Source organism: Protopterus annectens, chromosome 11.part0 (assembly GCF_019279795.1).
Source record: "Protopterus annectens isolate FY-2018-M chromosome 11.part0, PAN1.0, whole genome shotgun sequence".
Classification (NCBI taxonomy): Eukaryota; Metazoa; Chordata; order Ceratodontiformes; family Protopteridae; genus Protopterus; species Protopterus annectens.
The window spans coordinates 1,480,132,767-1,480,160,388 of record NC_056745.1 but is presented as its reverse complement, the minus strand read 5'-3'; the positions used below and the strand labels follow the sequence as shown (position 1 = coordinate 1,480,160,388).

The window sequence follows — 27,622 nt, the reverse complement described above, 5'->3', positions numbered from 1 at the left end:
AATCTTCAGAATAAGAAAGCCCCAGAAAGGAATCCAAAAGGAGCCTAAGGAGATCATCGTAGGAAAGAGCAAATTGTAGGGGGAAGGCGGGAGGGGTAGAATACTGCCACATAGAAGAGAAGAACATCTATGGTTATGGTAAGATTTTACACAACTATTCTATGTCCTTCTATTCAGTGCTTCAGGATTCTTTACATATGGGAGAGTGCCAAAGCTGCAAGGGGACCCAAGGTGGAGGATAGAGTAGGAAAAAACTAAGAGGAAGCACTTTCCAAGAATCCATGGAGGATTGCCCTGGCAAAACCTGCTCTGGATCTGGAAACAGTATCCAATTTGTAATGTTTTGTAAAGCTATGAATAGATGACCAAGTGGCAGCCTCCAGGATGGAATGAGCATCTAGACCTTTGAAAAAGGACCCTAAGGATGCAACTGATCTAGTGGAATGGGCCTTAAAGGCTGCAAATAGACTTCCCATGGAATTCATAGCAAAACACAATAGTCTTAGAGATACATATGGAGATGCTATGTTTGGATGCAGGCAAACCCAGAGCCCTGGGGTGAAAGGAAACAAAAAGTCGGTCAGAACTCCTAATGGACTTGGTTTTGTCCAGATAAAATCTGAGTTGTCTATGAACATCCAAGGTATGGAAAACCCTCTGACTGGAAGACTGTGGAGAAGGGAAAAAGGTAGGCATTTGGATGAACTACTTAAGAGACGACTCATCCACCACTTCAGGCATGAAGCTTGGATTAGTTCTCAAGGATACTCTGTCCCTATGAAAAACTAGGAAAGGGGGGAAGCCATCAATGCCTGAATCCCTTCTAGCAGAGGTTAAGGCTACTAGAAGCACAGTTTTCCACATGCAGAACTTTAGAGAAGCAGAAGCTGCTGGTTCAAAAGGGGCCTGAGTAAGCTTTTCTAGCACATAGTTAAGATCCCAAGGAGGAGGGACTGGTTTCCTGGGGGTCTTAAATGTAGGACGCCTTTAAGAAAAAGCCTAACTTCTAACCTGGAAGCTAAGGGGGAGTTAAAAGCAAACAGGCAGAGCAATAGACTTTAAGTGAAGAATAGGAAAGACCGCTGTTGAGCAACGAACACCGGTAGGAAAGTACTAAGGGAGTGTACACACCAAAGGGATGGTAGGAAAGTACTAAGGGAATGTACACACCAAAGGGATGGTAGGAAAGTACTAAGGGAGTGTACACACCAAAGGGATGGTAGGAAAGTACTAAGGGAGTGTACACACCAAAGGGATGGTAGGAAAGTACTAAGGGAGTGTACACACCAAAGGGATGGTAGGAAAGTACTAAGGGAGTGTACACACCAAAGGGATCCTCCTTCCTTTTTTGGCACCACATGGAAAATCTTTTCCACTTGGAAGTGTAAGATTTTCTAGTGTTGAGTTTCCTGGCCTCCTGCAAAACCCATAGCACGGCCTTAAAACATAGGTGCCTGAAAGGGATCAAACGCTGATCACCCAAAAGGTTAGCTGTAGGGCTGACACATGGGGGTGAATCAGTGACCCTTTGTCCTAAGTGAGTTGGTCCATCCGGTGAGGTAACTTGCAGTGAAGACCCTTGACTAATTGCAGAAGTGGGAACCAGTGCTGTCTTTTTCCAAAAGGGGGTCACTAACAAGATTTTGAGTTTCTCCTGTAGGATTTTAAACAGGACTTTCTGAATTAAGGGGAAGGGGGGAATGCATAGAGAAATATCGCCTTCCATGAGAAAGATAGTGTCCCCCTTCCACCCTTGTGGGTGAGGACCCTTGCACAAAAGAGAGGAAGTTGTCTTTTCATAGAGGAGGCAAAAAGGACCAGTTCTGGAGTACCCCACCGGTGAACTACATTCAGCAATACGTCCCTTTGAAGCATCCACTCATGAGACTGTGTCATAGATCTGCTTAATGCATCTACCACAGAGTTCTGAGCTGAGGGGAAGGTACACCTCATGCAGAGTCACTTTGTACTGAGTAGCCAATTCCCAAGCCAATCCCCCCCATGCATGTTTATATCGAAAGGACCGTGGTGTTGACTGTGAGGATTTTGACAGGTCCAGGCTGGAATACAGAGTGAAGGTTGTGTAGAGCTAGAAGGGGAGCTGGAAGTAGAGCCCTCATTTCCGTGATGTTAATATGTTCCTTTCTCTGAGAAGGGGACCAAAGACCCTGAACTATCCTGGAAGCAAAGATTGCTCCCCAACCCAAGTCTGAGGCGTTTGTGAAAAGTTGCTGAACTGGTTAAGGTATCTGAAGAGGTAGGTCAGGGTTCTGACTGAGTTGCTGTATCCACCAATGTAATTCGTTTTTCAGGCAGGGGAGCAGGGATATCAAGACATCTAAGGGGTGAGTATGCAGATCTCAGACTGTTTTTAGAAACCACTGGAACTTCCTCATGTGTGGTTTTATAAAGGGCAGCATGTGGATAGAAGAGGCCATGAACCCTATCAGTCTCAGAAACTCCCTGGCTGTGATAGAAGGAAGAGGCAGAAAGAGCCTCCAAGACGTCCTTGAGATAAATTACTTTCTCTACAGGAAGAAAAAACATCATCAAGTCTGTGCAGAACCTGCACCCCAGGAAAATCAGGTTTTGACTTGGTAGAAGGGATGATTTTTTCAAATTTGAGAAACCCAGGGCCTGCAGAAAGGGAATATCTGTGTTCAGATGCTGGGTTAACAGATCTGGACTTTTGGCCAGAAAGAGCAGATCATCCAAGTATAGGTAGACTTGCCTTGTATGTCAGGCACAGGTCACCTCTGAGCAGGCGTATGCACTGATAGAGCTGGAGTTTTTTCTTCAGTCTGCAGGCATATGATGATTTTTGAGTCCTTTATCCTTTTGGTGAGGAACTTTGCTGCAGGTGTCGGAGAGTACATCAAGAATGGGATGGGGCATTGTACTATCATTTTCTGATAATAAGTGAAAGTACAACAACAATGACCTCACTTGATCTGGATGTGAATCCCTTTCATGATCAGGTGGCAACGTGAGAAGGTCTTTCTAACCACTTTAGCAATGTGAGTGTCAAAAACCTGGGTCAGGTCAGGTCCATGTACAAGTCCCTAATGTCTCTTTTATGAGTTCCATTATGATCCTCTCCATAGCTTTGCAGACCAGGCTTCAGCTATTAGTGCCTGCCTTGTTGGTTGTGTGTGTGAGTTTGGTGAGCACAGGACCAGTCCCACCATTGCTGCCATTGATGCTTTGTTTTTTTTAGAGAGCAGCTTCACACAGAGCATTAGGAGGGTCTGGGAGGCTACTGGGATTATCTCTCCTCCTTTTGGGGAGGGGGGGTGAAGTTTGCACTGAACCTGTCTGCCAGTATGTTGTGTAGACCTTTTACTCTCAAATAGGCACTAGCTGGGGCCAGGCACTTTGTGAATACCCTTGGAGCAGTAGAAAGGCCAAAGGGCAAGGTAGTAAACTGATACTGTAAGAAACCCACCGAGAAACACAAGCTTTCTGAAGTGAAGATGAATAGGGATATGCAGGTATGCATCCTTGAGATCCTGGGAAGCTAAGAAGCCTTAAGGAAGGGACCAGGGGAGGAAAGAGCAAGGAGGGATAACATTCTGAAAGAAGGCACCACCAGGAAAGTGTTTATTAGGGAAAGATCTAATATAGGCCTCCAAGGACCCCATTTCCTTTAAACTAGAAACATCCTGGAGTAGAATCTCTCCCCAGTTGATCCGGAGGGACAGACTTGGAGGGTGCCTTAATGGGAAAGTTGAGCAACAATTGAGGGAAATAGATATAGCTGACTGGGGGGGGGGGTTGAGGTATTCCCTGAAAGGTAAGGAGAGTCTCCCAAGTCTTAACGTACCCACTTCGGATAATTGAAATCACCCAGGAGTCCTGAATGATCTCTTTCCAAGCAGAAAGGGAAAAAGAGAGGTGAATAGACAAGGGGGTATGACATGGAAGAGGAGGCAGAGCACCACAGAGGGCTTTGGGCTGAAAGGGCTGCTGAGAAGGAGCAGCAGCAGCGCAGGGGGGCATCTCCTAGAAGACTTACGAGGCCCAGCTCCAGAAGGAGCACAAGTGGAAAAGCGAGCAGGTTTCCTGACAAAAGGAGTTTTGGCAGGAAAATTCCTTTGAAATTTTGGGACTGGAAGAGCAAGCAAATGTTTCAAATCCTGAAGCTTCTTAAATAACTTTGCAGCTGCTTTGCCAAAAAGGGAGGAATTATCCAGAGGATCATCAAGCAATTTGGCTTTGATGTCATCAGGGAGTGCCTGGAGACATAACCAGGAATGCCTTCTGAGAACAGATACAAAAGCTGCTGCTCTGGAAGAGGCATCAGCTGCATCATAACTACACTTGACTGAGTGTTTGGCTACCTGGAAGGAGGCTGATAAGCGAGTGCCAGTGATTTAGCCTCTGAGTCAGGCAATGGGGAAAGAGCCTGGGTAGCCTGAGTGTGCAAGGCCAAAGCATACCAAGACGTGTTTCTGATCATTTAGAGACCTGATAGCCAAGGTGGAGGAGGTATAGACCTTCTTATGCAATCTTTCCAAAATTTTGCTTTCCTTATCAGAAGGAAGCAGTTTATTTGAGGGAGACAGCCATGGATATTTATCTGAGGTAATGGAAACCACAGCTGGGTCAGCTGAGGGACATTTACAAATAAACTTGGAATCCTCACAGACCTTATAGAAGCGATCAGGTCTTTTAGGAGCAGGGGCCTGTGAGTTCAGGGGGTCTTGAATGCTGCCTTAAAGGCATCTAAGAAGGTTGGCAGGACTGGTGAAACTGCTGATAGAGCAGGGGCGTTCAGCTGGAGTAGCTCATAAATCTCTCTTGTTCTGAGATCTGAGAGGAACCCCACTTGAAGAATTCCCTCATTTTATTAATAGTTTCCCCAAAGGAAAGCTTGTCCATGGGAGAGTTATCCCCATTAGACTCTTCCTCTGGGGAAGCATATTCCAGAAGAGAAGGGATCTAGGTGGACTATGGTAAGGAGTCTTCATCTGAGGCGGACTCCTCAGAATCAGTGTCATAAATTTCGAATTCCACAAACTGCCCCGAAGAAAGCTCATGGAACCCTGACAGTAGGACTGGGGATGAGGAGAAGGTCGGGCCAGCTATAGAAGAAGCTGGAGGCCTCAGAGACATCAGAGCCTTAATGAGACCTTGTGAAAAACTTCCCATTCCTACGTAGGGGTAGGGGATGCAGGAACATGCTTAGTCTTTTTGCTTTTTAACATGTTTTCCCCTTTGGGGAGAAATGGCAGACGTAGGCCTCAACTCCGACACCTCCTTAGACAAAGGAGCTGGAACAATCCCAGAGTCTTCTGCAATGATGAGCCACAGTTCCCCCAAGTTGTCCAAACCAGATGTCTGCATAGCCTTGGACATGCTAGGATCCACACCCCTGACGGCTTCCATACCAGTACCTGCTGAGGGAGTGGACCCCACTTCTGGGCATACATCAGAAGGAGTTGGTGCAGCTAAAGAGGATTTTGGCCTGGCCTTGCTAACTTTCCTCTTAACAGATGGCTCAGAAGCATTCGCTGAAGCTTCCATAGCCAGACGGTTGGTCTTTGATTTTCTAAATAGAGATTCAAGGCTGACAGACGACTGCGCAATGTTTTAGGAACAAAGACCTGACAAATAGAGCAGGTCTGGTGGATGTGATTAGGGTCTAAGCAAAACAAACAAAGCTCATGACCATCTTCATTTGGAATTTGCCTTCTACACCTACAACCTGCCCTTTCTGGATGACATTAAGAAAACCAGAAGGCAGCAGCAATACATTAAATCCCCTATGGGGTGCTTATTTGAAGCTGAATGACGATGCCAACGGTATCCAAATGCAGACTGTGAATGTATGAGTCAACCTTTCCAAATGGCAGTAAAAAAGTTCTGAAGATTGTACATGCAGACAGACCTTTTATGGCTGACATTCACTGTGCCTTTGCACGACATCCCACGTATGAGCAGTGGCTCAAAGCTTTTCTATACAGGCCGGATATCGGGTTGATTGGCAGAATACAACCCATATGTAAAGAATACTGCAACATTGAATAGAAGGACATCTTATTTATGAGCACTTTTTTTGAATGAATGAATGAATGTATGCAGGGCAGCATGGAGCACAATCATGAATAAATGTATGCAGGGCAGCATGGAGCACAATCATGAATAAATGAATGTATGCAGGGCAGCATGGAGCACAATCATGAATGAGTGTATGCAGGGCAGCATGGAGCACAATCATGAATGAGTGTATGCAGGGCAGCATGGAGCACAATCATGAATGAATGAGTGTATGCAGGGCAGCATGGAGCACAATCATGAATGAGTGTATGCAGGGCAGCATGGAGCACAATCATGAATGAATGAATGTATGCAGGGCAGCATGGAGCACAATCATGAATGAATGTATGCAGGGCAGCATGGAGCACAATCATGAATGAATGTATGCAGGGCAGCATGGAGCACAATCATGAATGAATGAGTGTATGCAGGGCAGCATGGAGCACAGTCATGAATATATGCATGTTAACATGGAGCACAATCACAGGTAGCTTTGTTTCTAAGCATTTTTAACCAAATGGGTAGGAGGCTCTCAATAAAATTCTACCCAAACAGCAGAGATCTCCAAGGCAGAAACACACTGTACCACCACAACACTAATCATGAGACATGCAACTCTTCTAAACAGTGTGCCACTCAACCAGAGCCCCTAAGGCAAAAAACAGCATGCCCAGCACACTAGTCGTAGGTGACTAGATAGTGAGGCACACTGATGTCCCACTCACTAGGTTGAATAAGAAGAACGTAACAGCTGCCTGTCAGGTGCCAAGATCCACCACATAATGCACTTACTCAGGTCCCTCAACAAGAGGTACAAATATGACTCTGTCATTGTACATGCGGGTGTGAATGACCTGAGACGTACTTCCCTGGACTACATGAAAAGAGACGTGGAGGAGCTCTTGGATTATGTAGCCCAAGCAGGTATGACCCTAGCCCTGAGAGCATCCTACCATCACCCAGAATGATACTACAGGACAAGCAGATAATGATTGATTTTAACAATTGGCTAAGTTTCTGGTGTCATTCTAAGGGGATCCAGTATTTGTCTGCCTGGGATGACATTATTGGCAGACCTCAATTGTTTGCCAGAGATGGCCTGCATCTGTTACCCCTGGGCTTCTGAATACTGGCCAAGGCTCTTGCCACCCCCATAGTGCCTTTTTTAGGCAGTGTTCCAAAGACCAAATTATCACTGTAACAGCTACAAACAAATGCAGTCTGAGGGTCATGCTGCTCAACGTTAGAATAATTCTCAATATGCACTCGTTCGAAGCGCTCCTTAAAATGGAGAACATCGACATTTGTGCTGTAACAGAGACCTGGTTCAAGGAAGCAGAAAGCACCCCTGCACTACCAGGCTATAACTCATTCCACACCCTTCGGCCCCAGAACTTGGACCGAAGCACCGAAGGTGGTGGTGTTTCCATATTCATAAAGGATGCGCACATCTCCAGACTGGTAGCCTAACATAACTCATCAGAGATACTTCAGATGCAGCTAACATTGGGTAAGACAGTGATTCAGGTCGTAGCTTGTTGTAGGTCCCCAACCATGTCCCAAGACTCACACTCCACTTTTCTAAGCACCTTAGAGAATATTAGGGTCCAACCTAACGCACTCATACTGGACGACTTCAACTACCCCTCTATTAACTGGGAAAACTACTCATGTACCAATACACTTGCCCGTTTCCTGGAATTCATTAATTCAATGCACTGGACCAGCTCGTTCTTATCCCCACTAGAGATAGCAGCATCCTTGACCTGGTCACTACTAACAATGGTGACCGTTGCTCTACACCACTAGTGAACTCCTCCCTGGTTAGATTCGACCACAAACTAATCACCTTGGAAATCCACATTCCTCCCACCCCCACCCCCCACAAAGGTAACCACCATGAAAAACTTCTCCAAAGCTAACTTTGGGCTCTTAAAAACAAGAGGTGGCTAACTTCATGGCACCCATGCAAATGGGGAATAGCTGCATGACCACCGAATCGTACACCAATGTACTGTGCAAACAAGTACACAAATGTATGGATCTCGCCATACCAATAGAACCAAGATGCTCTCCTCCAAAAAAAAGAAAGCCAATCTGGTGGTCCCCTGCCATAAACAAACTCTACAACAGAAGGAGGAAACTGATGCGGAATAAGGTGAAGTCCCAAGAGTGGAAAAACTCCCTTATCAGCCTCAACAAAAAGTTGAGATTCCCTCATGAAATCCTTTAAAGGTAACTATGAAAACAGAATTGCAGCAGATAGTAAAGACAACCACAAGGCCTTCTATAGTTATGTAAAGAATCTTCACCGCAATACCCAGATTTGCTCTGAGCTACTGCACAATGGTACTTCCTATACCGAGCCAACATATATTGCCAATATACTGGCCGACAGATTCAGTGCCAACTTTACCCCCCCCAAAGGGCCAAATACAATACCAGTAGATTGCCAGGCACCCAGTATTACTGCTGCACAGGTTAAAACAGCACTGTCCAAGGCCAAGAATACAGCTTCTATGGGACCTGACAATATCCCTGGCTGTGTTCAACATTAACTACAGAGTAAACTGGCACCTCACCTGTGTGCCCTGTTCAGTCACAGCCTCACCTCAGGCTTTGTCCCTACAGAATGGCACACTGCAATAGTCATCCCTCTCCACAAAGGAGGAATGACTACAGACCTTGGGAACTATCGCCCCATTAGTCTGACAAGTCTGATATGCAAAGCAATGGAACACATCATCATGGACCTAATAAACAAGATATAAGGAATCTCCAAACTCTGGATGCCACACAGTTTGGTTTTGTGAAGGGTAGATCATGCCTGCTCAACTTGGTCGATGACTTAGTTAGTCACCAGAGCTGTAGAGGAAGGTAAGGTGGTTTATACAGCCTACCTTGATCTGACCAAGGCCTTTGATACCATTCCCCACTCAGGAATCATAGAAAAACTCCCTAAGCTAGGCATCAACCCCTGTATCACTAGGTGGATTGCAAACTGGCTCACAGATGGAACTCAGTGTAAAAGTAGCCAACTCCAAGTCAGACTTAGACCAGTCACGAGTGGAGTCCCACAGGGATTGGTCCTGGGTCCTCTCCTGTTTGGTATCTACTTCTCAGAAGTCCAGGCCAGCACGAAGGGACTCTGGCTGACAAAGTTCACAGACAATTGCAAGTTGGGAGCCATTATTAACTCCCCAAGTGATGTTGACATTCTACAAAAAGGCCTCACTGAGACCAACGACTGGTGTCAGAACCATGGCCTTTAGCTCAATGCCAAAAAATGTCATTATCCCCTTTGGGAAAAACCCAGTTCCCATGAATTACCACATCGATGGTAGTCCACTGAACACAAGAAGGTGTTACAAGAGATCTGGGAACTCAGGTTGGCAGCAACCTCTCTTTTGACCACCGCATTGCCACTGTGGTCAGAAAGTTCTTCTATGTGGCACATAGCCTAGTACCAACCTATGAACCTATCGGCCCTAGGGCTTATACAATCCTAGCCATAGCAATTCCCTGGATATTTCTTCCCACAATATTTACTTCCCTGGACCCCTGTCTAGCAGGGCGACTGACGTGATCCCCGAGGTGAATTTCCTATCTCCCATCCAGTTGTTAGGGTTCCTTTCGAAGAGGGCCAAGGAGGTGCTCTGCTTGACATGTATGGGCAGTCTCTTCCAGAGTATGGGGAGTCTCTGGGTCAGGAACCTATCCCTCCAGCATGTTTTGTTCATTGTGATGACAAGGTTTAGATCCCTGGAGCGTGTGGCCCTGAGGGATTGGGATTTCTTTAAGTGGAGCATGTCCAGCAGCTCAGGGTTTGACATGGCCTTGTATGTTAAGCAGAGATCACCTCTGAGTAGACAATATGCCACTGATATAGCTGGAGTTTTTTTTAGACAGTCAGCATAGGGCATTTTGCATCCAGGTAGAAATAGGTCATTGTCTCCCTCTACTCTTCCCTCATTAGGCCAATCATCGAGTACAATGCCCAATATGGCATGTACCTCACTAGACACCTGCAACAACTGGAGAGGTAGCAAAAGTACCTCACAAAGATGATCCTAGGCCTTAAACACTTTTCCTATATGGACAGACTCAAAAAACTCCCAACTATTCTCTCTCATATCACCTACTTAGAGGCGATCTCTGCTTGATTTACAAAGCCATGTCTGACCCAGCTCTGTTAGAAATTCTACATCTAAAGAAATCCCAATCCCTCTACACCAAATGCTCCAGAGACTCAACCTCATTACAATCAACAGAACGTGCTGGAGGGACAGGTTCATAACCCAGAGACTGCCCATGCTATGGAATAGACTTCCCATACATGTCAAACAGAGCACCTCACTGGCCCTCTTAAAAGGAAATCTTGATGAGTGGATGGGAAATAGAAAATTCACCCCGGAGATCACTCCAGTGGTTCTACTCGACAGAGGCACTGGAAACTAAGTTCGGGTGGCACGATGCCAGGTTAATCCTATGGGCTAGGTTTATAAAGGCTCCAGGGCCATTAGCCTAGTACACACTTATGAATTTATATGTCAAATAAAGGTACTGTATAATGTGTGTGACAGATATTAAGGTGCACTAAAGGTGAAGATCAGTATACTGTATAAACTGTTTCTTTTCAGCTAGCTACCGGAAAAATGTATAATAAAGGGTTGGAACCAAAGACTGCAAGGATAGGGAGTATTACCTGCACAGAGGTTAGGTGACGAGAGCAACCTTAACAAGGTGATGTAGGTTGTAGCCAAGAATGCAGAGGTTGTTCAAAAGGAATAACCATTAGCTTTTCTATGGAATGTTCAGGCTTGTATTTGTAATTGTTTAGTCAAGTTTAAGATGAGTTCTCCAGTCGTTTAACACTAACGCAGTAGCAAAGCTGGCCAGGCAGATGAGAGAACATGGCTTAAGTACCACATCATCTTCTGGGACTTTTGTGTGTTGTACAGCTTAACCTGTGATTGCTTATCTTTTACAATAAACATGTAATTCTTATTTCATACTGATCTTGATTTTCAGGTTGAAAAAATTAGAATACTTCTGCGAAGTGTTGACCTCCCTGAAATAAAAGTTGGATCTGTCGAGGAATTCCAAGGGCGGGAATATCTGGCTATCATAATCTCTACAGTGAGTAAAAGCATTTTATTCTGATAAATCATTTAGATAAGACAAAAATGATCTGTATAGTATTAGAAAACGGTGTTCATCATTAGACCACTTATGCAGTAGCCTAAGCTATATGGCTTATATCCTACCCAAGATATAATCGAGCAGCTACCAAAGTTTAAGGCAACCTTCCACACGCCCTAACCACTGAGCAACGTAATGAGAGGGGGGCATAAAGTCATTAAGGCAACCTTCCACATGCCCTAACTGCTGAGCAGTTTAATGAGAGGGGCATAAAGTCATTAAGGCAACCGTCCACATGCCCTAACCACTGAGCAACTTAATGAGAGGGGCATAAAGTCATTAAGGCAACCGTCCACATGCCCTAACCACTGAGCAACTTAATGAGAGGGGCATAAAGTCATTAAAGCAACCTTCCACACGCCCTAACCACTGAGCAACATAATGAGAGGGGGGCATAAAGTCATTAAGGCAACCTTCCACATGCCCTAACTGCTGAGCAGTTTAATGAGAGGGGCATAAAGTCATTAAGGCAACCGTCCACATGCCCTAACCACTGAGCAACTTAATGAGAGGGGCATAAAGTCATTAAGGCAACCTTCCACATGCCCTAACCACTAAGCAGCTTAATGAGAGGGGCATAAAGTCAGTGGTTAGGGCGAGAAACCTTTAGACCTTTCTTGCCATGTAAGTGAGGTCTTTCCTGCATGATTCAAGTGATTGATGGTTTGCTAGTGCTTCTCCAAGCCTGAGCAGATAAATACACCATTGGGGAATACCTTAAGCTTTACCAGTTTTTGTGAAAAGTTTAGCGTCTGTCAGAAATTATTGCTAGGAGCTAGAACTGGTGTTTAGTGATGGTTACTAAAAACATATTTTTATGATTCCCTGTGGGGAGATAACTTTCAAAATGTTATTTTTGTGAGAAACTTTTACTTTAACTATAGCTTGGGGTTAAGACCAGTGGTTTTGCGGGTTTGTAGTTACAGTATGTAACTCAAAATTCAGTCCAGTTCTACCACCGACTTTCCAAGACTTCACTACGTGCTTGTTAGAAACTTTTTTCAGTAGTGACATGGACCAGGCTTCAGGCTCTTCAGTTCTTCTCTTCACTAAAAAAAAAAAAGTTATACCGGAATCTATGATTTTTAAGTCAGCTTCCTGTTTGCCTCAGCCACCAATGAGTGACTCTGCTGTCATCATTTCAGGTACCTTGGACCTCTCATCACTTTTTCTCAATCTCTCTGATGTTGCTCCTCGAGAAGCCACTAAGGACCAAGAGACCTGCATGTCCTGCCCGTTTCAGGCAAGGGAGAACCACATTTATCACTGTCAGAAGAGGGAGTGGATGATGCTGTACTGAGAAGCCAGCTTGAGGAGCTTGATTCTTGGGGAAGGAACCAGTCTTTGGATCAATCTTTTCCTGGGAGGGTTCTCCCAGGAAAAGAAGACATGAATTTTAGGTATTTTTCTCTAACATTGGATGGGAAACCAGAAATTCATCCCTGGTTTGACACCTATGTCTCTAATGGACACAGGTAACCTGTAAATGGTTCATCTCCCAGGGCTATGCTTACACTTATCAAGGATATCAGAACTTGTCAGAGATTTGGGATGCATGGCTAGGCTTAAAAAGGCCCTTCTGGTCATTAGCCTAGTAAACACCTGTGAACATAGGAAAGACAGGGAAGATTGGTTGGGTTTTGCTAAGGGTTTATTTCAAGCCTTTCAGTCTTTGCATTAGAAGTAGTCTTTGAATTTTAAATTATAAAGAATCCCTCCCTCTCTGATTCTCCATCTGACAGGAAATGCAATAGATTTTTCTCAACTTCCTATGCCACAAGATGGGTAATCAGATTCTGAGGAAACTTCTTCAGATTCCCCTCTTGAAGAGTTATCTTTTTGTAATAATATTGCCAGAATGAAGACACTATTTAATTGGGAGCAAAAACAGATACTAGACTCCCAGCAAAGATGATATGACTTACTACAGATGGATTTTCCTCAGCCTGCAACTGTTCTTAATGTCTTGAGTGTGCTTTCTTGGCAGTCACCAGTTTTGTTGGTAAGCCTCCTGTTCCCTAGAAGTCTGAACCTTGTATAAGGTTAGACCCATAGATCTGAAGTAGACTTCATTTGGTCTTCAACCTGCGGGTTACAGATCTGATCCGACACGGCCGCATAACCAGCATCTGATCTGAGCTCCAAGCTCCTCCCCTTACCCATAATAGCCCCCGTCTCCTTCCTCACCTCAGATCTTGTTTGGCGCTGAAATGGCTAGCTTCGTGGTCTGAGCGTCTTTTGGGTGAGTGAGGTTTTTTTTTTTGTTCCTTTTCAATCTGTCTTTAGAGATTTCTATTCTTTATCTACCCTACCCTCCCTATCGCGTTTGGTCTTCAGCTTAAAAATAAGATCTGAAGTAGGAGATTCATTTGTCAGCAACCTGTGGGTATGGATCCGATATCGGATCCGAACCGGCATGGTTTATCCAGCTATGGATCCGAGCTCCTAGCTCCTCCCCTCACCCACAATGCCCTGCTCTCCCTACATGACCTCAGATCTAGTTTGCCGCGCATGGTGACATCTGGATTTTTCCTGAGCTCCTGAGCCAAGTCATTTTTCTTGTGAAAAATAGATTTTTTGTTAGTTTAAATTTAATATCTGTGTGAAAGTTTTAGGTTTCCTATATATATATATTATCTTTTTGGGTTTAATTTACTTTACCTTTTTTACCCTCCCCTCGCTGGTGCGTAGTAGTGTGTGTGAGTTGTCTTTGGGGCCTTGCGTGAGTGTGTAGTTTTTGTACTTTACTTTTTTTTTTGTTGTAAAAAAAAAAAAAAAAAAACAGCAGTATGTCTGAGGCCCCAAAGCCTATTTTCTCTAAATGCTCTGAGTGTGGCCATAAGCTATCCCCTGCTGATGGCCACATTCGGTACGTTCGATGCCTTGGGGTTGAACACCTCACCTCTGGGTGTTCAATCTGTGCAGGGTTCAACCCCAGGGCATTGAAGGAGCGGAGGTCGAAGATGGTCTTGGCGGGACTCTTGCCCCCGGACTCGGCTTTGGCCCCCGCCCCATTGGTGGTTACTGCTTTGGCAGTTCCTGCCTTGCCTGCTCCTCCTCCCGGGATTCAAACTCCCTCTAAGGGTTCGGAGGAGAGGGAAGCCAGGAAGAAGGACCGGAGAGAGAAGCACCACAAGCGGCGGGCCGAGACCTCCGTCTCGGCCCCGCCGGCTAAGCGGGCTTCTTCTCCGGCCTCTCTGGCTGCTGGCTCTCCTCCTCCTCGGCTCCAGTCTCCTTGTTTTTCACCGGAGCCTGAGGATGAGGAGACCCGACCTCCTTCGAGGCTATCGAGGTGGCACTCAAGGCCTACCTCGGTGGCCTCGTCGAGGTCTACCTACAGCCTCTCCGATGCTGATCTGGACCGGATGATGCGAAGGTTCATCCAGGCCCAGATGCAGATGGGAGTGCTCCTGCCTCCCCCCCCCCCTCTGGGGGGGGGCTCGACCCCATTTTTCAAGCCCATAGCTCCTTCTCCGACCCGATACCCGGGTTCGGAGTGCTCGGAGCCGGGCAGCCTCGGAGCCGGGGGTGGGTCGGTGCCGACAGTACTGGGTACTTCGGATCCGACCCTGCCCTCGAGTTTGTCGGATCCTACCTCTCGGAGCCTTGGCCCGAGCTTCGGATCCGAGGGACTCAGTGTGCCTTTGGCGCGGTCCCTGTCGGAGCGCACTGTTCCCTCGGATCCGAGGGGCTCGGCGCCGGCTCCGATCCACTCATCGGATCCGAGGGGGAGCCGACTTTCGGATCCTATTGTCGAGGCTGGCTCCCCCTCGGCTTTTGATGTGGTGGAGAGGGCTCTGTTGAGGGCATCCGGACCCCCGGCCCTTGCTTCGGCTCTGTCCCGCACTCCATCTGCTCTGGGCCAGGCTTCCATCAACCCGGCCACTGGGACAGCCGGCTTCACTGCCCCAAGCAGTTTCCTTGGATCTGGACATTGCTGGTGAGGGCTCCTCGGACAGCCCTCCCGAGGAAGCACCTCGCAAGCATACGTGTAAGAGGAGGCACATAGACTCCCCCGAGTCTTTAACTGAAGACACTGACTTGGAGGAAGGGGAAGGCTCCCCAAGATCACCCCCTGAGGATGTCTCATTTGGAGACATCATGGAAATGTTACGGATCAGAGGTGGGTGGTCCGCCCCAAAGTCTTCCTCGGACGAGTCCGTGTTCTTGGAGGCATTTGAAGCGGGCCCGTCTACCTCTTGGGTGTCCCCTCCTGCCGACCCCCTGGTGGACCTTATTACCACCAGGGCGTGGAAGGAACCGGACACCGTGGAGCCAATCCCCAAGAGGCCCGACAGGATCCTTAGCCCCCCTGCTGACCGTGCCCACTGGAGCAAGGGACCCCCGGTAGATGCCATGTTGTCGGCAGCAGCCACTAAGAGGGAACTCGCCCAGGAGAGTCCCTCAGTCCATCCCCCGAGCAAGGAGTCTCGGATGATGGACCGTTTGGGGAAGCGAATGTTTAGTTCAGCGACCTTCTCAGTGAGGGCGCTCAACTATTTGGCACACGTCATTAGGATGCAGTGCGATCTTATCAAGGAATACGCTGCATCCCCCCCAGAGTCCATGTCGGAGGACAAACTTATGCACTCCACCCGTATGGCCACTCTTCGTTCTGTGACCAACACCTCTATGCAGTTACTTTCCCACACTACCGAGGGAGCCGGTAGAGCTGCAGGAGCGGGCCTAGTCACAAGACGCCAGGCCTGGCTCCGCCACTGCGATTTTATGGAGCCCTTCAAGGCGTCATTCGCGAACGCCCCCTTTGACGGTTCTGCCCTTTTTGGCAAGACGGTTCGCGGCACCTTGGTTCAGAGCGAGAAGGACGGGAAGACGCTGTCTGCCATCGGAGTCTGCTTCTCTGTGCCCCAGAGGTTCTACTGTAGGAACCAAAAGGGCCAGAAGAAGATGTGGTTCCGGAAGTCGCAGCACTCCCAACCCGCTCCGGACAACCAGTCCTTCTGCGGCAGAGGAGGACGCCGCCCTAGGGGCAGAGGGGCTCCCAGGAACTTTGGGTCCAGGGAACCTTTCTCTGAATGGCCCACGCAACAACCCTGAGGGGTTGCCTCACTGCTCCACTCTGGAGGCAGTCGGGGGACATTTCTCGGAGCACCTAGCGGCATGGGAGTCCGTTACATCGGACCGCTGGGTACTCCAGATTATATCCAGAGGTTACAAGATCCCCTTTCTTCATGTCCCAAAGTTAAAAACCCTCCCCGATGTTCCACCCGATCAGAGGGAGGCCGCTTCAGTAGAAATTGGCCATCTGCTGAGAAAAAGAGCCATCCAGCCCGTCCCCCCAGACCAGATCGGATCAGGGTTCTACTCCAGGTTCTTTTTAGTGCCAAAAAAGATGGGGGACCTAAGACCCATTCTGGACCTGTCCCTGTTGAACCTGGCAGTTCCAAAAGAGAAGTTCCGGATGGTCACTTTGCAATCCATCCTCCCCCTTCTAGGGGAGAATCACTGGATGTGCTCTATAGACCTCAAGGATGCGTACTACCACATTCTGATGGACAGACGATCCAGGAGGTTTCTTCGCTTCTGGCTGGGAGCCAGTCACTACCAGTTCAGGGTCCTTCCCTTTGGTCTCACCAAAGCCCCCAGGGTGTTCACCAAAGTATTAGCAGTGGTTGCGGCCCACCTGAGGCTTCAGGGGGTGCAGGTCTTTCCGTACCTAGATGACTGGCTTCTCACCGCCCCAACAAGGCATCTACTCTCTTTGGCAAGAGACTCCTTTCTTCGTCTAGCTCCCTGGCTATGCATCACGGTAAACATAGAAAAGTCCAACCTGGTCCCTACTCAAATAATAGAATTTATAGGAGCCAGGTTAGACACGAGAAATTTAAGAGCCTTTCTCACAACCAACAAAGTTCGGAATCTACGACTCCGGGTGCGGGCCATCCTTCACTCCAGCTCAACACCTGCGGAATTGATCCTGAGGGCGCTAGGGTCTATGGCGGCAGCGATTACTCTTCCGCTCGCCCACTTGAACATGCGGGTACTTCAATGGACACTTCAGGTGCAATGGTCATTTCTCTCCCTCCCCCTGTATCCATCCCATTGCAATCAGCAAGGTTTGCAAGCGGTCTCTCTTGTGGTGGCTCCATTCCCCGGACTTCCACAGGGGCCGCCCCTTTTGTGCATCTCCCCCTCTTGCCACAGTGACCACGGACGCTTCCCTCCTCGGGTTGGGGGGGCATTTTGCGGGCCGGACGGTCCAAGGCACGTGGAGCGATTCAGAGACCTCCCTGCATATCAATGTTCTGGAAATGAGGGCGGTACTCTTGGCATTGCAAGCACTTCAAACCCTCCTTCCCCTGGGAACAATTGCGATTTAATCAGACATGTCGGTGGTCTGGTACATCAACAAACAGGGGGGGAACCAGGTCTTACCCTTTATGTCGAGAAGCCATGCGAGTGTGGGAATGGGCGATCTCCACCAACCGCTTTCTCATCGCAACGCATATTCCGGGTCGGACCAACATCCTAGCGGACAAGCTCAGTCGCACCATTCTCTCCCGTCAGTGGTCTCTCAATTCTCAAGTAGCGAAACGTATCTTCGCACAGTGGGGGACTCCCTGTTGCGATCTCTTTGCTTCTCCCTTAAACGCCAAGTGCGACAGTTTTTTCGCGCTAATCCCCCCTCCAGGGGATTCTCCATGCTTGGCCTCCTGGTCTTCTTTACGCATACCCCCTCTACCTCTGATGCTACAAGTACTTCAGAAAGCCTCTCGGTTGGGGTGCAGAATGATCCTCATTGTCCCGTTCTGGCCTCGACAGATCTGGTTCCCTTACCTAAGGTCTCATTCAGTGAATCCACCTTGGATTCTAGATCCCATTCCGGATCTGATATCACACCCATTGAACCTACCAACTCCGAACCTGGACAACCTGAAGTTGACTGCTTGGCTGCTCCAGTTCCACTCCTAATCAGGACTCCCGGTATCTCGTCCCCAGTTAAGGCCATTCTGGTAGCGGCCCACAAGCCCTCTACCAGAAAAATTTACCGCAGTAAATGGAAGTGTTTCTCCATTTGGGCAGAGCGGCAAGGCCTAGATCCTTTCACGGTTCCCCTTCCTTTGGTTCTAGATTTCCTTACTATGCTCTTTATTGATGGCGCCAGTACTTCCACGGTCAAAGTTCAGCTGGCGGCCATATCTCAGTACCATGTTGGTCATGATTCAGGGTCTCTTATGTCAGCTAAGTTATGCAAAACCTTCCTAAAAGGCACCTTTTTGCTCAGACCCCCTGTCAAAGAAACGGTTCCCCCGTGGGATCTTTCCTTGGTACTTCAGGCCTTGACCGCTCCCCCCTTCGAACCTGCGGCCACAGTCGATCTTAAATTCTTGTCCTTTAAGACTGCTTTTTTGGTAGCCATTACTTCGGCTAAGAGAGTTTCTGAACTTCAGGCCCTGTCCATGAAACCGCCTTATTTGATCTTTCATCCAGACTGGGTGTGCCTCAGGATCAATCCCTCCTTTCTTCCTAAAGTAGCTTCGGAAGCTAACATTAATCAGTCCATCAACCTCCCTGTTTTCTTTCCTAAGTATCAAAACAAAGGCGAATACAAGCTGCATTCTTTGGATGTTCACAGGCAGCTTTGTTTTTACCTTCATAGGACAGCTGGTCATAGGCAATCAGACCAGTTGTTCATTTCTTTTGCCAAATTCAATCTGGGTAAACCAATTTCCAAAGTTTCTTTGTCACGCTGGATTTCTCAGTGTATTCTGTTGGCGTACCAAGCCTCTGGGAGGCCCGCACCGGAGGGAGTCCATGCTCATTCGACCCGGTCTGTCTCTACTTCAGCGGCCTTTAAGTTTAGGGTTCCTCTGGATGAAATTTGTTCAGCAGCCACTTGAGCTTCATCTCATACCTTTATTACTCATTACAAGCTGGACGTCAAGTCTAGAGGTAGAGCATCCTTTGGCTCCACGGTGCTCCTGAATATCCTTCCATGATGGCCACCCAAGATTCAGGTAGCTGGGGACTCTGTCCCACAGGTTGCTGACAAATGAATCTCCTACTTCAGATTTAGAAGTTATGTACTTACCATAACGTTCCATCTGAGTAGGTGGATTCATTTGTCTGCAACCATCCCGCCCTCCTATCCCCCTGGCCTTGTCAGTTCCTGCATAGGGTGTTACCCTTTAGTTAGGGTAGTTGGTGCAGGGCAAACTCGATCTGAGGTCATGTAGGGAAAGCAGGGCATTATGGGTGAGGGGAGGAGCTAGGAGCTCGGATCCATAGCTGGATAAACCATGCCGGTTCGGATCCGATATCGGATCCATACCCACAGGTTGCAGACAAATGAATCCACCTACTCAGATGGAACGTTATGGTAAGTACATAACTTCTAATTTTCCCTTTTTGTCCTTTCCTAGTTTTTTGTGTGTGTGTTTTTTCTGCTAGCCGATTTGGGAAGTATGTCCAATACCCCAAAACCAGGGTTTATTAAGTGCACAGTGTGTGGCCATAAGCTCTCCCCAACCAATGGCCACACTCTGTGTGGTATGTCTTGGTGCTGCTTATCTGCTTTACCCCCTGTCCTATCTGTGCGGGGTTTAACCTGCGGGCCCTTAAGGACAAGAGGATTATTCTAAGGGGCTTACTTCCCTCCTCAGGGGACGGCAGCTGCCGTCCCCTAGCTTCTACCTTGGCATCAGCTTCTTCGCCTTCCCAGGCCTCTGGGACTCAAACTCCTGCCATTAGGTCCAGGGAAGGAGAGAAACAGCATAAAAAAAGTCTGAAGAAGCCGAAATCCAAGCCAGTGACCAGGCCAGGATCTCCTTGTCTCCGCTCTCCCAGGTTTTCCCCTGAGCCAGAGGAGTCCCGGAGTCTGTCACCTGTTTGGGCCTCCCCTCATCGACACTCCAGGCTGGTGTTGGTGGCTTCCTCCTCTTGTTCGATTCTGAGCCTTAGCGAGGTGAAGATTGATAGGATGATGCAGAAGTTCATCCGCACCCAAATCCAGATTGGAGTCTTGCCTGCCCCCTCTTCCTCTGGAGCGGAGAGCTCGCAGTCCTCCTCTACTCCAATCACTCCTTCTCTGATCCGACCTTCAGTTTCGGAGACTTTGGATCCGAGGACCCTAAGGGTCAGGGGGTCGGCACCAATGGTATCTTGTACCTTGACTCTGGCCATTGCCTTGAGCATGTCAGATCCAACAGGATCGGATGCAAACTCTCGGAGCCATAGCCCCGGTGTCTGATCTGAGGGGTTGCTGCCTGTTCCGTGTGGGTCTGAGCACAGTCTTCCCCTCGGCATCTCGGCTCTTGGAGTCACGGCTCTGACTACCCCATCTGGTCGGGGGGGGGGGCGGCTCCTACTAGCACTTCATAGGATGTCCATTCTCCTTCGACGTGGTGGAGAGGGTTCTCTCGATTTTGTCGAGGCCCTTGGCCATCTCGTCCTCTGATTCCGCCCTGACTCCCTCTGTTTTGGGTACAGCCCCGACCATCCTGCCATCTCAGGGGCAGGCTGTGCCCGGTTTGCCTTAGGAAGCTCCCCTGAGAGAGCAGCAGGAGGTTTGCAAGTCCTCCACAGAGAGTCCCACTGAGGAGGTTCCTTGCAAACGGATGTGTAAAAGGAGGCACTTGGACACCCAGCATAAGTCCCTCAATGAAGACACTGATTTGGAGGAAGGGGAAGGCTCCCCCTGTTCACCCCCAGAGGATGTCTCCTTTGGAGACATCATGGGACTCTTATGTCATGGGGAGGGGGGGGGTCTGCCCTCAGATGAGTCAGTGTTCCTTAAGGCATTTGGCACAGACCCATCTACTTCCTGGGTGTCTCCTCCAGTGGATCCTTTAGTGGACTTGATAACATCTCGGGGGTGGAAGGAACCGGACACAGAAAAGCCTATCCATAAACGCCCTAACAAAGTCCTTAACCCCCCCCCTTCAGATAAGTTTTGTTGGAGTAAGGGGTCCCCAGTGGATGCTATGGTTGTGGCAGCCGCCACCAAGAAGGAGCTCGTGCAGGAGAGCTCTACTGTGCATCCTCCTGACCGAGAGTCAAGTTTTTTGGGAAGCGGGTGTACGCTTCAGCGACTTTTTCCGTAAGAGCACTGAACTATATGGCTCACATAATTCGGCTGCAGCGAGACTTGGTCAAGGAGATCACTAAGTTGACCTCGGAGCCCATACTGGCAGAGGACAAGAAGACATTCTCCACTTGGATGGCCACTCTTAAGGCAGCAGTTAATATGTCCATGCATCTTCTCTCCCGTGCGACGGAGGGAGTCGCCAGGGCAGCTGGCACTGGCGTTGCCATCGGGCACCATGCCTGGCTCCAGCTTTGTCAGTTCTCAGGAACGCTTCAAGACGTTGTTCACAAATGCTCCATACGACAGTTCTTCCCTTTTTGGGAAGTTGGTTCAAGAGACTTTGGTCCAGAGTGAGAAGGACGGGAAGACACTCTCTGCTGTCAGGATCCGCTTCTCCTCCCCTCAAAGATCCTTTCCCAGGAGTCAGCGAGGGATGAAGATGATGTGGTTCTGAAAGTCTCAGGTGTTTTAACTGGACAATCAGGACTCGCCTTCTCCCAGAGGCAGAGGGGATTATGACAGACGCCACCCTAGAGGCAGAGGGGGTGCGGGCAGTGCCGGTTAGCTACGGGTAAATTATTCCCGGCTCTACTAACTCTCTCCAGTTTTTTCCTTGAAACTAGAGTAACTCTCAACCTAAGCACTCAAAAGCATCTTACAGCCCAGCACTTGCTCAGACCTAATAGCAAGGACTAATATACCCTGACATGGATTGCCCAACAGGGCAAGGCTCTTTATTCACCCCTCATCAACCAAGCGACTAAGCAGCTCACCCTACTATTCAGGCATGGCCAAAGGGCAACTTCAGGTGCACTGTACCGTCCAGCTAGTGAATCTGGGTATCCTGAGGCAATGTTACAACTGCCTCATGTACACAGACAACCCTCTCCTCCTACCACAAAGCACTAACATATGCGAGAGATGCAGTTATACAGCCAAACTGGAAGCTAAGCTGTCTCGACCCAAGACTGGAACAGACCGTCAGGAGGAGAAGGTTAACACTTGCACCACAACTCCAGTTACACACAGACCTACTAAAACAGCACTGGCAAAAAATACACATACATACACAAAATCCTACTCAGAGGCTCTAAATAAAAATCTGCAAAAGCATCAGAGACCTCCAAAGCAGACACCCAAACAATCTGCACTTCCCGTCACAAACCAGACAACACATAAAACACAAAATCAGTGTGCCGCACAATCACAGCCCTTAAGGCGAAATAACATACCTAACACACTAGTAATAGGTGACTCTATAGTCAGGCACACTGACGTCCCACTCACTAGGCTGGACAAGCCGAAGGTTACTGTTAGCTGCCTGTCGGGAGCCAGAATCTGCCACATAACACAAGCACTCATTTCACTCCAGAGCAAGTACAAATATGACTGTCATTGTTCATGTTGGTGTGAATGACCTGAGACGTACCTCCCTGGACTACATGAAGAGAGACATGGAAGAGCTCTCTGATCATGTAGCCCAGGCTGGTATGACCCCGAGTAGCATCCTGCCCTCACCAAGAGTGATACCGCAGTATAAAGAAAAAATGATCAGTTTCAACAATTGGCAAAGCTTCTGGTCTCATTCAAAGGGGATCCAGTGTCTGTCCGCCTGAGACGACATGCTCGACAAGCTGTGTTGTTTCGCAAGAGATGGCTTGCACCTATCACCCCTAGGCTTTCGAATACTGGCCAAGGCTCTTGCTGCCCCCATAGTGCCTTTTTTAGGCAAGGCTCAAAAGTCAAACCCACCTCCGTATACAGTACAATTAACAAAAAACTGAGGGTTATGCTACTCAACGCCAGGAGTTTAAATCTCAAAATGCACGTGCTCGAAGCACTCCTCAGTATGGAGAACGTCGACATCTGTGCAGTAACTGAAACCTGGTTCAAGGCTCCAGAGAGCATCCCAGCACTACCGGGCTACAACTCATACCACACGTTTCGGCCACAGAACACGGACCGAAACACAAAAGGAGGGGTGTATCCATATTCATCAAGGATACCTACACCTCCAGGTTAGTGGCGCAGCATGATACCTCTGAGATCATCCATGTGTAACTAACATAGGGCAAATCTGCAATGCAAATTGCGGTCTGCTACAGATCACCCTCCATGACACAGGACCACCACTCCACCTTTCTGGAGACATTGGAAAACATGAAGGTCCTACCAAACACCCTGATATTGGGCGATTTCAATTACTCTACCATTCTCTGGGAAAACTACTAGAGTACAAATTCCCAGGCCCAGCGCTTCCTGGAATTCATCAAATCAAAGCCCTGGATCAGCTGGTAAACTCCCCTACCAGAGGTGAAAACATTTTGGACTTGGTCATCACCCCCAACTAAGGAAACCACAGTAAAAAACTTTTCTAAAGCAAACTTCACCTTACTTAAGACAGAGGTGGTAAGTTTCACAGCCCCCACGCTAAAGGATAACATTGCCCAAGATGCAGAAACCTTTACAAACGCACTCTATGAGCACCTACAAGGATGCATGGATCATGCCATCCCTAGCAAAACCAAGACTCACTCCTCTAAGAGAAAGAAGCCAGTTTGGTGGACCTCTGCAATAAAAAGGCTATTCAATAGAAGGAGGAAACTAGTTCAGAAAAAAAGCAAATCCCAAGAAGGAAAGACATCACTGATCAGTATCAGTAAGAAACTGAGGTCCCTCATGAAATCATCCAAGGCTAACTTTGAAAGAAAAATAGCCAAGGATTCAAAAGATAACCACAAAGCCTTCTTTAGCTATGTTAAAAATCTAAGTGGCAACTCGCAGATATGCACTGAACTAGTGCAAAATAGTACAAAATATACTGAACCTACTGATATTGCCAACATCCTGGCAGATAGATTCAGTACAAACCACCCCCCTCTAACCTCCAAAAGGGCCCACAACAATACCGGAAAAGTGTAGTGTCCCAAAAATCACAGACGCACAGGTGAAAACAGCCCTTTCAAAAGCCAAAAATACAGCGTCAATGGGACGAGATGGTGTCCCAGGCTGTGTCTTGCACAAACTACAGAACAAACTAACCCCCCCCCCCTTAAACACGCTGTTCAACCTCAGCTTCTCCACTGGCTACGTGCCCATAGAATGGTGCACTGCAACGGTTATTCCTGAACACAAAGGAGGGGCCACAGCTGACCCTGGTAACTATCACCCCATAAGCCTGACTAGCCTGGTCTGCAAGGCAGTGGAGCGCATCATTATGGAACTCATTAACAAAGACATTGGGAACCTCCAAACACTTGACCCGACCCAGTTCGGTTTTGCTAAGGGCAGATCATGCCTACTAAACCTGGCTGACTTCTTTGAGACAGTCACCAAGGCCATAAACGAGGGAAAGGTGGTTTACACATCCTACCTTGACCTCGCCAAGGCTTTCAACACCATTCCCCACTCGGGTATTACAGAAAAACTCACCAGCCTGAACATAAACCCCTACGTCATGAGATGGGTTGCTAACTGGCTTACAGACAGAACTCACATAGTAAGAAGAGCAGGCTCCAGGTCCGACTCTAAACCAGTCACAAGTGGTGTCCCGCAAGGCTCGGTCCTAGGACCCCTACTGTTCAGCATATACTTCCCAGAAGTACAGGCAAACACAGGAGGACTATGGCTAACCAAGTTCGCCGATGACTGCAAACCGGGAGCCATAATTGACTCTCCGGCTGACATGGACATCCTCCAAAAGGGTCTTACTGAGATGGACACCTGGTGTCAAAGTCATGGCCTCAAGCTAAGTGCAAAAAAATGCATAGTCATCCCATTTGGGAAAAACAAAACACCCATGAATTACCACATAGGTGGCAGCCAGCTTAATACAGAAGAGGTGATAAGAGATCTGGGGACCCATTTAGATAGTAATCTCTACTTTGACAATCGTATTGCCAAAGTAGTTAGGAAATCGTTCTATGTGGCCTATCTAATTACTAAAGGGTTCGCATCTAGAAATAAAGAGGTTATAGTGCCCCTCTACTCGTCACTCATTAGACCCATCCTAGAGTACAATGCCCCATTTGAGATTTACCTCACAAGACACTTCCAACAGCTGGAAAGACCACAAAAGTACCTCACCAAGAGGATTACTGGTCTCAAACATATGTCCTATGCAGCCCGACTGAAAAAACTCCTGCTGTACTCAGTGGCATATCGCTTACTCAGAGGTGATCTCTGCCTGACTTAAAAGCCATGTCCAACTCAGAATTGATGGACATGCTCCACCTAAAGAAATCCAAGTCACTGCGAGCCACACGCTCTAATGAGCTAAACCTTGCCACAGCAATAAATAGAACATGCTGGAGGGACAGATTCTTGTCACAGAGACTCCCCATGCTTTGGAACAGAATTCCTAACTACAGTAGGCAGAGCCCCTCACTAACGCTCTTCAAGAGAAACCTTGACGAGTGGATGGGTAACAGAAAATACACCCCTGGGATCACTTCATTGGCTCTGCTTGACAGAGGATCAGTTAATCAGTGGGGTGGTGAAAGCCCACACACTCTGGCTAGGCTTATAAATGCCCTCGGGCAGATAGACTAGTGCCTACCTATGAACCTAAGAAACTTTGGGTCCCAAGGACCGTTCTCAGACCCGCACAGCAGCCCTGAAGGGCTACCCAACTGCTTACCTCTGGAGGCAGTCAGGGGACGCCTATTGCTACAGCTGTGGCAGGAAGTCCTTAACAACAGACCATTGGGTGTTGCAAATTATATCCAGAGGTTATTCCATCCCGTTCATCAAACCACCACTATCACTGAAGCACCTCCCTGACGTTCCACCTGCGCGAAGAGAAGAAGCAGCGCTAGAGACAGGAAAGGAGTCCTCCAACCTGACCCCCTAGACCGATCTGGATCAGGCATTTATTCCAGGTTCTTTTTAGCGCCAACAGGGGACCTAAGACCCATTCTGGATCTACCCACCTTCAACCTGTCAGTAGCCAAGGTGAAATTCCGGATGGTCACACTTCAGTCCGTCCTGCTCTACCTGTAGGTGAACGATTGGATGTGCTTGATAGACCTCCAGGATGATGGACAGGCGCTCTTGGAGGTTTCTCTCCTTCTGGCTAGGAGACCGTCATTATCATTTCAAAGCCCTTCCTTTTGGTCTCACCACAGCCCCCAAGGTGTTGACCAAGATGATGGCAGTAGTAGCGGCTCACCTGAGGCTTCAGGGTATTCAGGTCTTCCCTTACCTGAACGATTGGCTCTTCACTGCCCCTTCCAAGTATCTACTTTGCCAAGCCAGGAATTGTTTCTTCTTGCTAACAAAAAGACTGGGCATCACCATCAACCTCAACAAGTCGTCACTGGCCCTAGTTCCGATCCTAGACTTCATTGGGGCTCAGTTGGACACTATCCAAATGAAAGTTGTCCTCACACCAGACAGGATACACACTGTAAAGTTACATGTTCTGTACGTCCTTCAAGCCCAAGTTCCGGCAGCAGAAACAGACCCTTTCTCCGCATCAGTTGACAAGGTACTGTAATATTTAGCAACTCTGTTTGAAATGGGGGCTTCTGTGTCTACAATTAGGGTTCACTTGGCTGTCACTTCAAATTTTCATGACGTTTTGATGACCATTCCTTGATGTCTCATCATCCATGCAGAAGTTTTTTTTTAAAAGTGCTCTGCACTTTAAAACCCCCTTTCAAGGACCCTGTAGTGCCATGGGATTTGACCTTAGTCTTGCAATGTCTAGTTCAACAACGCTTTGAGCCAGCAGCCACTTGCAACCTCAAGTTCCTATCGTGGAAGACTCTCCTCCTAGTAGCTTTCACGTCTGCTAGAAGAATTTCAGAATTACAGGCGTACTGTGTGAAATATCCTTCTATCATTTTTCACAAAGAAAGAGCATCACTCAGAACCGATCCCACCTTCCTTCCCAAGGTGGTATTAGAGTCTAATATCAACCAGTCCATAGACTTACCGGTTTTCCTTCCCATAATTTACGAACAAAGGAGAGTATTGTCTGCACTTGTTAGATGTCCACAGACAATTATGTGTTTACTTGGATTGAATGAAATCTAGAAAAATCAGACAGACTATTTAATATCATTTTCAGGACCCAGATTGGGCAAGTCTATATCAAAGGTCACTCTGTCAAAATGACCAAGAGACCTGTATTACCTTTATATATGACCAAAACAAGTTCAAGTTGTCATCTACTGTTAGAGCACATTCTACAAGATCTGTTTCCTCTTCAGTTGTCTTCCATTCCGGAGCATCTATGGAAGACATATGTGCAGCTGTAACTCGGGCTACTCCACATACCTTTATCACTCATTACAAGTTAGAAATGGTCTCCAGGGAAAGAGCATACTT

The 27,622-nt window shown here is 47.8% G+C and overlaps 1 protein-coding gene across 2 annotated transcripts in view; it reads left to right on the top strand.

The window, feature by feature from the left end:
- LOC122815922 (RNA helicase Mov10l1-like) overlaps nucleotides 1–27,622 on the top strand; it is a 673,308-nt gene that overhangs the window by 390,294 nt on the left and 255,392 nt on the right. For both annotated transcript variants that reach the window (XM_044088785.1, XM_044088784.1), the window contains one exon: nucleotides 11,071–11,178. In XM_044088785.1, coding sequence (XP_043944720.1) covers nucleotides 11,071–11,178 — 108 coding nt within the window. The remainder of the gene's footprint in view (nucleotides 1–11,070; nucleotides 11,179–27,622) is intronic.